This window comes from Aegilops tauschii, chromosome 7, assembly GCF_002575655.3.
Source record: "Aegilops tauschii subsp. strangulata cultivar AL8/78 chromosome 7, Aet v6.0, whole genome shotgun sequence".
NCBI lineage: Eukaryota > Viridiplantae > Streptophyta > Magnoliopsida > Poales > Poaceae > Aegilops > Aegilops tauschii.
In genome coordinates, this window is record NC_053041.3 from 235,340,719 (window position 1) to 235,352,473 (window position 11,755).

At 51.2% G+C, this 11,755-nt stretch overlaps 2 protein-coding genes across 5 annotated transcripts; one reads left to right on the forward strand and one right to left on the reverse strand.

Moving 5' to 3' along the window:
- Positions 1 to 2,695: 2,695 nt before the first annotated feature.
- Positions 2,696 to 6,515, forward strand: LOC109731622 (thaumatin-like protein 1b). Of its 3 annotated transcripts, XM_073506046.1 has the most exons (5): positions 3,856 to 4,034; positions 4,161 to 4,547; positions 4,662 to 5,229; positions 5,312 to 5,573; positions 5,761 to 6,515. In XM_073506046.1, exons 3-5 carry the CDS (start codon positions 4,704 to 4,706, stop codon positions 6,167 to 6,169), a joined length of 1,197 nt encoding a protein of 398 aa, XP_073362147.1. In that variant the 5' UTR covers positions 3,856 to 4,034; positions 4,161 to 4,547; positions 4,662 to 4,703; the 3' UTR covers positions 6,170 to 6,515. The 3 variants fall into 3 exon arrangements, with proteins under 3 accessions (XP_073362146.1, XP_045087621.1, XP_073362147.1); XM_045231686.2 differs by having other exon boundaries at positions 3,031 to 4,547; XM_073506045.1 differs by having other exon boundaries at positions 2,696 to 5,229.
- A 565-nt stretch (positions 6,516 to 7,080) lies between these two features.
- Positions 7,081 to 11,009, reverse strand: LOC109731607 (oxysterol-binding protein-related protein 4C). 2 transcript variants are annotated; one of them, XM_020290784.4, is made up of 6 exons: positions 9,642 to 11,009; positions 9,365 to 9,556; positions 8,329 to 8,574; positions 8,113 to 8,209; positions 7,605 to 8,005; positions 7,081 to 7,409 (listed from the first exon to the last, which is right to left on the reverse strand). In XM_020290784.4, exons 1-6 carry the CDS (start codon positions 9,702 to 9,704, stop codon positions 7,146 to 7,148), a joined length of 1,263 nt encoding a protein of 420 aa, XP_020146373.1. In that variant the 5' UTR covers positions 9,705 to 11,009; the 3' UTR covers positions 7,081 to 7,145. The 2 variants fall into 2 exon arrangements, with proteins under 2 accessions (XP_020146373.1, XP_020146379.1); XM_020290790.4 differs by having other exon boundaries at positions 10,571 to 11,007.
- Between the last annotated feature and the right edge of the window lie 746 nt (positions 11,010 to 11,755).

Below are 11,755 nucleotides of genomic sequence, written 5' to 3' on the forward strand. Positions count from 1 at the left end.
TCACTCGGCAGTGTACCTGTTGTGCCCAGCTAATCACTATTTATATTTAAAAATGACAGCAATTTCCTTTTGTGGCTATGTTGCTACTTCTAACTTAATGAACGGTCAACACACACTCTGTCTATTAACGGTCAAATGTAACATTCGGCCCTGACAGCTGGCCACCCATGTTATTTTCTTTCTTGAATACGCACGAGTGTCCGTACCATATTTATAAAGAGGGGATGGGTAAATAACCCAAATCCACCGGTAATATTAGTACATCATGAGCCATGCTCCCACATCTACTACTCCTTAAGGAGGAGGCCTATGGTTACTACTCACGTCGTGCCCACCTTGCTAGCTCTGCAGCAACGCCGTTCCAATCCCCCTTGATCAGGCCCGCTATACACCAAGTGTTACCTTCTTCCACAATTTGCATAATGAGCCCACTGAGCGAGGGTGAAGCACCATCAAAACGATCGCACTGCGGTGCTTCCACATCTCCCAAAGGACTAGGGTGATGATGACGCGCATGTTCTTTGGCTTGTCCGCGCACCAATCCACCGAAGTTTCATGGCCCTCGGGAGTCCAAGCCGGCTTGCCGATCGTGGTGCAAAGTGTTCTCCGGATCGTCCGCGCAAAGACACAGGTTAGCTCGATGTGGTCCAAAGTCTCCTCATGTTGGTCGCAGAACGGGCAGGCATCCGGGTGCGGTAGGCCTCGTCGAGCAAGACGATCTGCCGTCCAACATCTGTTTTTCATGGCAAGCCAGAGGAAGAAACGACAGCGTAACGGTGCCTTGGATTTCCACGTGAATTGTGCTGTAGCTGGCACCTCCCTTCCTGCAAACCTTGCCGCATAGGCAGACTTGGCAGAGAACATACCATTACTTTCCCAGGCCCAAGCTATGGTATCCGGCACTCCCTCTTGCAGATTAATCTCCTGAATCCGTAGCCACATGCGCAGATACTGTCTGAGAGCTTCCAGCCGTAAGTCCGGGTTTATATCCGTTGCCCAGATTCCTGTATTGACAGCCTCTTTGAGAGATCTTACTTTCCTTTTGCGCGGGGGAACAGCTGCATATACCAGTGGTGCAAGCTCCTGAAGACAGAATCCATCTAACCAACGATCCTCCCAGAAAAGAGTTAGATTCCCGTCCCAATTGTTATCCTAGTCACGGCATTGCAGAGGGCAATCGAGTCCTTGGGAACCTTGATGTTGAGCTCGCTCCACGGCCTTTGATGGTCTACTCGTTGCAGCCAGGGCCAACGCGCCTGCAAAGCCACGTTCAGCCATGCGAGGTCTGGGATACCTAGGCCGCCAGTCCACTTTGGTGCGCATACCGTTGCCCAAGCAACCGAACAGTTTCCACCGTTTCATTGGCTCTTGCCGCACCACAAAAACCCTCTGATGATCCTGTTGATGGCATGCATGGTCTTCTTCGGAAGAGCGAGTGCGAGCATCACGTGTATTGGAATAGAGCATAGAACCGAAAGGACGAGGGTGAGTCTGCCGCTCTTGGGTAGTGTGGCCGCCTTCCACTTTGGCAGACATTGGGCAATGCGTTCCACCAGGCTGTGTAGCTGTGCGGCAGATGGCTTGCGCAGGCATAGCGGCAGGCCAAGGTATCGGCATGGAAAAGTCTCGAGTTCACAGCCCAGGGTAGCAGCGGTGAGCGCTTTCTCGTCGTCAGAGCAGCGGATGGGAATTGCTGCTGTCTTGTTGAAGTTCACTTGAAGGCCAGAGGTTGTCCCAAACAGGCGCAAGATGCGCGAGCAAGCTTGAAGATCATTATCCGTCGGCTTAAGGAATACAATTGCATCGTCGGCGAAGAGGGATACCCGCTGCCTTAGCCCTTGACTTGCCAGCGGCGTCAAAACTTCCATGTCCACAGCAAGCCTAAACAGATGGTGGAGCGGCTCCATTACGAGGATGAAGAGCATGGGGGACAAAGGCCCACCTTGCCGTAGTCCTTTGCAGTTGAATATCGGAGCTCCGGGAACGCCATTAACCATGATGCGGGTAGAAGAGGTGACAAGCAGGCCCGCAATCCACTCCAGCCATCTACTGCCAAAGCCCAAAGCACGGAGGACTTCGAACAGAAAAGGCCACTGCACCGTGTCGAATGCTTTAGAAATATCCAGCTTAAGCATGATTGCAGGTTGCCGTAGCGCGTGCAGCTGTCTCGCAGTGCTCTGGACCAACATGAAGTATGTTATAATCAGATTCAATTTGAGCCCAATCGATCATTAGTGTTTTCTGTGGAAAAACTAGACAAAACCATAGGTATCAACGGAAAAAAATAAGTAGGTAGTCTTTCGGAACCCTAACACAATTGTTGTAGTCTTTTGCTACTTACCTGTCATCTGCATGTGAATCGTAAATTTTGCACTCACTAAAGTATGCTTTCCTTAGAACATCTCTAGCAGACCCTGCATAACGTCGACCCGCAAAACGCGTTTGCAGTTCGCGAAAAAACGGCTTTGCGGGCCGGCGCGGACGGCCGCAGAGGCAGACCCCGCAAAACGGACCCATATAAAAGGATATTCGCGGAATATGCTCTTTTACGGGTCGGCTTTGCGGGGTCTGGTCTGGTGCCGCTCCCGCCGGCCCGCAAATTCTAAATTTGCACCTCAATTTGACACAAGATAATGCATTTCTTTGCTTTTTCAACAACATTGGATACATAGGACATCACCAAATCTTTGCTAGAATAGCAAGACCAAAGAAAACAAGAACCACAATTATGCATTTTAGAAGATTTCCAACTTCCATAACTGCTCCCACTAGTTGGACCAATATCTTCTCCATGCATTCATTGTTGATCCGTGGATTCTTGATTTTGCATTTTTCATTCTTCTTCTTTGGTTCTAAAGAAGTAGACGTTGCTTCCCCTCTAGTTGCACATGCAGCCGCTTCATTTCCTTCAATTCTACTAAGGAGTGCACGGACGTCTATTAAGTTTCTTTCTATCAATAAATCAATGTATTCGCCTTCCCAAAACCAAAATGAGCATCCATCTTTCTACACACATGATGATGTTCGAAATGAGCTATCGCAATTGAACCAAAGAATGCGGTGCCAAAGCCGAATGAAAACAACATGTACCCTGTCGTTTTCGCATTTGAAGAACACCCATCCGGGGTGCTTCGGCGTGCCCGAAGTTAGCCGCAGCACTGTCCGCGTGCAGTCGTGGCACTGTATGAGCGGCATCGGCGAGCCACAGAGTCTCTGCGCGAGCGCCGAGCCCGGCGGACGGCTAGCCGAATCCATGCCGACAAACCGTCGGCGGCGGCGACAGGACGAACCCGTACCTGCATGCGGCGATGGGACTTTACCGGGGCTGCGCGAGGTGCTCCCCGACCATTCCATCGCTTGGCGCAGCCACCGGCGGCCGAAAAAGCCAAGTCCGGCCGCCCGTGACGAAGGGTCGCAGATCTGCAACTTTCCGGCCCGTCAACGCAGGAGGGGGGGGGGGGCGGAGGGCAACCTCGTGCGTGTGGCGGCCTTTCGGCGTGACCCCGCCAGCTACTTTCGCCGGAATCGTGGGCGGCGGCCAAGCGAGGGGGAGAGGGGAGATGGTAGGTGGGGAAAAGCGCGGGCTGAAATGTCCTCTCCACCAACCGCTCCCGCTATATGCAGGGCACCAACGGGGGGGGGGGGGGGGGGGGGGATCTGCGTATTCGCGGGTTGGGGTCAAGATTTTACCGTGCCCCTCAAAAAATTTTACGGACCGGCCGCGTTTGCGGGGCCTGTTCGGGCGGGATTTTCAGCGCCGACCCGCATTTTAACGGTTATTTTGCAGATCGGAGCTTTTTGCAGGGTCTGCTAGAGACGCTCTTAGAAAGTTATACTACGAACTGGTACTTTGAAGGATCTACTATTTGTATCGTGAGTTTGTGACACAGATGCTGATAGGCTGCAGCATAGGTTATTTGAAGCATAAAGTAGTTGTGCATGGATGGTTATTCTTGTTGTAACACCCACTTGGAAGCTATGCTTTATCTGAACTGATGGGTAAGACGGCATTTCTGTTCTCTGCATCTGCAAAGGTAGCACCTGGCATCTCTTTAAATACCTAAGATATCGTTTATGTTATACTAAGCATAATCTGTACCATGGATGTGAGAAATTGATGCCTTCCTTGCTCTCTTGTACTACTTCTTACTGCCGCAAAGCCAAGTCTGCAGTTTACATCCCCTGAAAGCAATGTCAGAGAACACCATAGAGTTGTGCCAAAAATGGGATAGTCGAATGCTCTAATTTGAGAATGGTCCCCTTCAAAAATTTATTTTATCTGAGATTGGTCAATGTGGACTGGAATGGTCATATCATAGCCTGATGCCTCGTGGAAGTGGGTAGATAGAGCACGGGACATGCATGTACAGGACACTGGCTCAATGCTCTTTTGGTTATGGTGATCATTCTATGGAAAATGAGGATTGGTTTAGACTGATAAATGAAGTTACCTTGTGTGAAATTAAGGCATGCACACCTACGAGTGTTCTTTTATAGGCTCCTAGCAGCATTTTCACTTGTGCGTGTCACTTGGATTCTTACATAAGGTATTTCTTCTCTCTGAGGCCACCCCATCCACGGGAAATGCTAAACCAATCTCACCAAGCAACTCACTCCGTTTTTTGAACCCTGCACGGCATTATATATTTGATGAAGAACAGGATTGCAACAAGTGACAAGGAAATCAAGAACAGCTCAAGACCATGGAGGCACCGAGAAATCACGGCGCGCCATGCCTGCTCCTTCTGCTGGCACTAGCTGCCCAATGGTGCAGTGTCTCGACGGCGAGCTGCAGCTTCACGATATCCAACTACTGCACTCACACCATCTGGCCGGGGACGATGGCCGGCGCGGGCACGCCGCAGCTGCCCACGACGGGGTTCAGGCTAGACCCCGGGCAGACCGTGCGGATCCCGGCGCCGGCCGGTTGGTCCGGCCGGATATGGGCGCGCACGGGGTGCAACTTCAGCACCGACGGCTCAGGCGCGGCCGCCGGCGCGGTCGCGTGCCAGACCGGCGACTGCGGTGGTGGACACATGGAGTGCGGCGGCACGGGCGGGAAGCCGCCAGCGACGCTCTTCGAGATCACGCTGGGGAAGGGCGGCCCCGCCGACCAGGACTTCTATGACGTGAGCCTCGTCGACGGGTACAACCTGCCCGTCGTCGCCGTCCCGCGGGCGCGGCAGGGCAGCTGCAATGCCACCGGCTGCGCCGCCGACCTCAACCTCTGTACGTGGCATGTAGCATAACTATGAAGCAACTCTGCAGAAGTGTATACTCTGACACATAGACGACAATCATGTTACTGCAGCATGTCCCAAGGAGCTGCAGGTGGCCGGCGGCAATGGTGGCGGCCCGGTGGCATGCCAGAGCGCGTGCGAGGCGTTCACGCAGGACAAGTACTGCTGCAGTGGCGCCTACGCGACGCCGGACACCTGCAGCCCGACGGCCTACTCGTCCGTCTTCAAGTCGGCGTGCCCGCGGGCCTACAGCTACGCCTACGACGACGGCAGCAGCCTCTTCACCTGCAACGCCGTCGACTACACCATCGCGTTCTGCCTCCCTCCAGCCGGGTAACCAATCACGTCGACATGAAATGTATTGCAATTTGCAACCAGTAGTAATTAACATTGGTCGCTGAAATGTGCTTCTGAATGAACTCGGTAGTTCCAACGTGCCAAACTTCAACATGATATGTACAGCTGAAATTTTGTGCTTTGAAATACTGGGAATTTGATGGATGACCCATGGTTCACACAGGTTGAACATGCCTGCTGATGCTAACGGTGCTCCTCCTGCTGACAACAATGGTGGTGGAAGCGCATACGTGCCGCCCCCGACAGGCAACAGCGGGGCTGGGAGCGTCTACCAGCCACCCCCTGCAGGTAACAATGGTGCCGGAAGTGCCTACCAGCCGCCTCCAACAGGCAACAATGGCGTCGGAAGTGCCTACCAGACACCTCCGACTGGCACCAATGGCATTGGAAGCACCTACGAGACACCCTTGGCTAGCAGCAATGGCGTCGGAAGTGCCTTCCAGCCGCCCCTGACGGGCGACGACAATGGCGTGAGAAGCGCCTACCAGCCGGGGATGACCCCGTCGTCGGCGAGCACGCGATACGGTCAGCTATGGTTTCTGCTACCTGCAGCGCTCGTGTTCTTTAAATGATCAATCTCCATGAAAGGCCAGCCAGTGTTTCATGTCGAGCCGGCCTTCGAGCTTCCGAATACATGAGGGATTGGATGATCTTAGGCGCGGAAGAAAGAAGAGGCTCGAAGCAGAGTACATCCAAGCATAGATCTTGTAGGAGTTTCTGACAGATTCACAGTAGTCGCAACTTAAAACCCTCCTGTATTCAGTAACTAGATAGTACTGGTGGTGCAGATTGGGGGAGATGTAAATATTGGCTTCTTTCATGTAGACCAACAATGAAATCTACTCCAGTAGTACAAATTGTATACTCATTAATTCCATTATTAATAAGGAATGGTATACTCATTAATTCCATTATTAATTTCTCTGCTTTTAGGAACTTTAGCACTGTCGGGTGATAAACCTTCTCCTTTTTCTGTAGTGTTACGATAGTTTGAATTGAATAGCCCCATCTAATTCTCGAGAGAAATTTCTCATCCCAAGAAATCTGACGATCAAACAAACAAGAAAAGGAAGCAACTAAGGGCCTCTTTGGATAGCATAAAATCTCAATTGAAATGTGCTAAGAAATAGTAGAAAATAATACCGGAACATGACTTATGGATTCCTACAGGACTCGAGGCACAAGAAGTGTTTTTGCAATGATGCCTAAGGATGGATCACTAGAAATAAACAGAGGAATTTCAGAGAAATGGGGAGAGTAGAAAGAGACACAGACAAAATGTATTGGACGTCTCATATGAAAGAATGAATGAGATTTGAGCTCATGTCATACTGTATTTCCTATGGAATAACGGTCACAGGATTGCTGGCCTAGCCAAAATCCAGCAACCACAATTCTATGATCCGAAGGGCTCTTATAGGGAAAGAAATCACAAGGATATATCCTCTGAAGAATCAATGGAAATCCAACAATCCAAAAAAGATTATGTAAAAAAGAATGGTCAGCTTGATTATATGATTTAACATTGTTATTACATGTAATGTAGTGTCATGAAGAAGGAGAAGGTACAACGATAGGAGCTGGACGCACTGATTTCTCTAATGGCCAGCACTCCCAGTTCCCATCCTTGTCCTGGGACAATGAGAAGTGCTTGGGCATCCACACCTCTCCCTTCTCATTCCTCTCCTTCTCAAGGCTCCTAGCTGTGCCCTCGACTTTCCGCTTCGCCTCGCTAGCCTTCTCCCAATCCTTTGCCAGGATAGCCTCGCTGACTTCGCTCCAGACGACCGCCGACTCGGTAGATGACAAGCCCTGCCAAATTATCACCATCATTCATGAGTACTACCCCTGTGCTGCTTTGCAAGTTTTTTCAGCCATGCTGAACTGAAAGCAAGTACTGCCATACCATGTCTTCACTTGATCACAAGTACAGAAAGTGTGAAATTTTATATTGGCTTGAAAGAACAAGAAAAGTGCAATATATTTTCTTCTGAGTTGGAATTTCACCTCTTCATCTTTAACCTCCGGTGTGACGAGGTTAGCGATGGAGAGGTTCGCGTCGTAGAGAACCAAGACCTCCCCACTCTCAACATCCTTGAGTGAAACAGTCCTATCCCAGTAGCCATCGATCTCGAAGACGGTGTCCTGCGGGCTCGATGAATGGAACACCTTGCCCTTAACGCACCTCCCGTCACCTCCCATTCCCATGAAGGAGTTGCTTCTGTGGTAGCTCAATTCTGCCTCGAGCCCGGAGTCCTTGCAGACGATCCTGACGGTGCCGGACCACTCGACGGAGGGCCCAGGAAGCAGCCTGATGAGCAGATTTGGACAGTCCATCTCGTATGTCTCGTTGAACTTTGGAAGCCTGACTTGCCTCTTGCCGTGCACCGTTGCCTCTATGCTAGCACCTTCAGTGAAGCAAGTGAAAGGGGTACAGGAGTTTATATAAGTTTGCATCCTTGCTTGAATAGCAACGTTATGCTGAAGCTTGGAATTTGTTGATCTGGTGGCCTACCATTAAATTTCGGCACTGGGTGTTGGCTCCAGACAAGCTCGACGTTCCCGCCGTCATCGGTAGCGTGAAGCGCAGAGACCGGGGGTTTATGACACACCTGAAAATGTTAATGTCATACGACCATTTTTTCGAAAAGTAGTGCCATATGATCATTCACGTTGTTGAAAAGATTATGTGTTTTTCAGAAAATGAGTAATTTTTGACAAGTTGGGTTGCCTGCTCAAGAAGGACATGGAGTGACCCTCTGGAGACATGGTGCGTCTCTCCGAGGACCGGGTTGTAGGGCGCGAAACCAAAGATGGGCGGCCTCGTCGTCGAGATGCTCCATGCGACGACCGCCGTGAAGCGCTCGAGGCTGTCCTTGCCTTTGCCGCATCTGCTCAGGTAGTCGTCTCCGTCGCAGTAGACTATTTCCCCGTACAACTGGAGCTGCGATTTTGGCAGGTTGAACGTAGCAGGCAGCTGGAAATGATGAGGCTCGTCAGTCATTTCATCAGTGAAGTAGTGTGCTTAAAACCTTGCGTGAAATAGTAATGCGGCGACGGTGAACATAGATCTTCTTTTAGGGAAGCAGCAGGACTCTGCTGTGTATTTTTATTAATTTTCAAACAAATTATACAAAAGAGTAGTGTTCAACGAATAAAAGAATAAGATAACAAAACAACATGTGGCACATTTAAAGTGTAGAAATTTTTCTTACAAAATTAAGATTGTGAAGTGCACCTATCAGACTTTCATGAATTTAATCTGGGAGCTAACCGACGATTTAGTGTCCCTGGAAAAGGACTAACCAAATCATTAGTAGGAGTGATCTCCACACCACTAACTAACCCCTAATAAGCTTATCTTGGCACATAAAGTGACATGACCCAATCACTCTAATTCTTAAACCATGAGAGAAGCTCCCATGTTTAATCATGTACAGCACAGTCCAAGCTTTGGGGCCCCATTTGGTTTGTTTCAAATCCGCGCGAATTCATTGAACTTGTTTTTGATGCCTAGCTGAACCCCACCTACTCCAATCTCCCATAAGCAAATCAACCTGCCCTGATTAATTGATTACTATAGTACAGTACCCAGCCCCCTGAATTATGCCGGATTCAGGGTAGTACCTAGTGCTCCTAATCTTGGAGTAAGTAAACTAGCAAGTGAATTCAAATTTGGCTCTCGAGATCGGAGTCTCACATGCATGGCTGATTTTGTAGGATCAATTCACACATGAGAGTGAGCAGTGGTGGTGTTTAGTTTTTACCTGGAAGTGCGAGAGATCGGCGCCCGGCCTGACGTTCCCGAAGAGGCTGAGCACCCGCTGCACGAGGTTCGCCGGCTGGAGCTCCGCCGCGAGGCCCCCTTCCAGCGACAGCGGCGCGGTGAGCACCGCCGCCGAGGCCCTGGCCGTGGCCGTGGCGGTCGGTGCCGCCGACGCGTCGACCTCCGATTCAACCTGCATCCAATCAATTACCAATACAGTCAGATACATACGGGCTCCAATTGTGATGTTCTAGTGCTAACTGAATGGTAGCAGCAACCGAGACATGGCGGATCGCTCGTCGGCGCCGCCGTCGCCCCATGTAGGCTCTTGCTTGTTGCATTCAGGTTTCGTTTCCTTGGAGGGGAGGCTCCAAGAAAAGTCCGGTCCAATCGAGTTGGCCGATGAACGGGAACGAAAACGAAATCAAACCCGTGTGGTTTCCCTCCCCTTCACGTGTCCACCTGCCGTCGAATATGTAGGAGTAGCTAGGTGTGTGTTTGTACTAAATAAAGTGGAGAAGAGGTCAGTGCCGGCTGAAGATGCTGCTGCTATTTGCCGGCCAGCCGAAAGCTGGTGCTATGTGTATGTGTCTTGGCGTTGCGTTTACATGGGAGTGCACGCCCCCGACGCGGCTATGGAAAGGAGACGGAACGGGGACTCCATTTCGTGGGTGCCTCTTCCTCTTTCTTCGTTGCAAAGACAATCAACAACTCAAAAAAGAAAAAACAGAAAAGCCGTCTGTTACATCGCGACTAAGCGCACGAGGTTATCAAAGATTATTGCCCCTGCCGAATAAAATCTTATCTGACGTCACATGCTTAGCTCGATCGCCCGGTATTGATTTGGCCGGCGTCTATGATTTCTTTGCTCTGTTTTCCGACGGAAGGAAAACGGATGACCACCTTTACCGCCCAGTAAAAGTACACGTGGAAGCGCACAGGTGAAAAGGTGAATGCGGAAGGGGGAAATTGGCGCGACAGGACAAAAAGGCCCGGAACGGCGGGCGGGCCAGAGGCAAAAGCATGGGCGATATTCGCAACCATGACGTGGACGCAGGCCACGACCTGACGCTCGAAGCGCCGCCCCCCAAATCTTCGATCGAGAGAATCTCGCGCTCTCGCCGCCGGCGGAGAGCAGTCCGACGGTACTTGCTGAAAGAAAGGCCAAGCTTGCGAGAACGTCCAATTGATCGAGAAGAGGGCGTACCATGGTTGGTTCGCGTGAGCTCCAATCCCCGACGCGAGCCCTCCTTGATTCGATCCTCTCCCCGGCCTTGCCTGCGGATGATCCTCTCGTTTTCGAGCTGGGTATGGTGGGTGCGTGGGCTGGCGACGGGGGGTTGGAATGGAATCCTCGATAAGGGCGGGCGGGCGGGGAAGAAGCAAGCAGATCGCTGGATTGACCTCCTTCCTCTCTTTTTTAGCAGGAGGCTCTCCTTTTTTTGAGGCCGCGTGCGTGCGTGCGGTGTTCGCCTTCCTTGGGGCAGAGGCAGGCACGGGCCTCTGTCTGAGCCGTTGCTGGCGGCGGCCGCGCGCGGTGACGTCGGCCTCGCCGTGTCCCGTCGGCGTGTGCGTGTGAACGCTTCTCGGCACGGGCCAAAACGTTTCCGCCTTTCCGGGCCAGTGCAATCGCGAGTAAAGCGCGCACGGCTGCCCGCCTGATTTGGGAAGATGTGGACTCTGTTTCTTCCTTCGCAAATCACATAGCGCTGGAGCGTGGTTCAATCGGCCGTCGACCTCACATCATTCGCTGGCAATCCAACACGATTTGCTTTTTTTTTTTAAACAAGACAAAAGATTTACCATTTTTATTAATTAAGAAGAGGAGTAGACATGGTTTCGCTAAGCGGGCGATTACAAATTACTCTCACGGCATTATATTACTCAAATACTTCGCACCCGCACGAGCCCAAAGAGAGGCTTCATCCTTAATCTTGGCGATGACTACGGTAGTAGGGGCGGCGGTGTTGCGGAAGATCCTCGCATTGCGCTTGTTTCAGATTTCCCACGCAACAAGCATCATCAAGGTGTTACGAGCCTTGCGCAAGTCACCCCTCTTGTGACAAACCTCGTCCCACCAAACCCTCATCGAGGGCACAAGTCTCCAATCTGTCGGGTCGATGTCGTGAAAACCAAGCGAAGTTTTAATCTCCGTCCACACTCTCACAATGAACCGGCACTAGAAGATGAGGTGGGCCGCCGTCTCTTGAACCTGCTTGCAAAAAAAAGAGACCAACCCAAGGACTAACCCTCATTGACATTTTTTTATAGGAGAAACTCCGTGAGGACCGCGTGTCCGAGTCGGGACTCGAACTCGGGTAGGCTGGCAGCAACCTCAGCTGCCCAGCCAACGGGTTGACGCCCTGTCCTCTTGAACCTGCTTGCAAAGAGG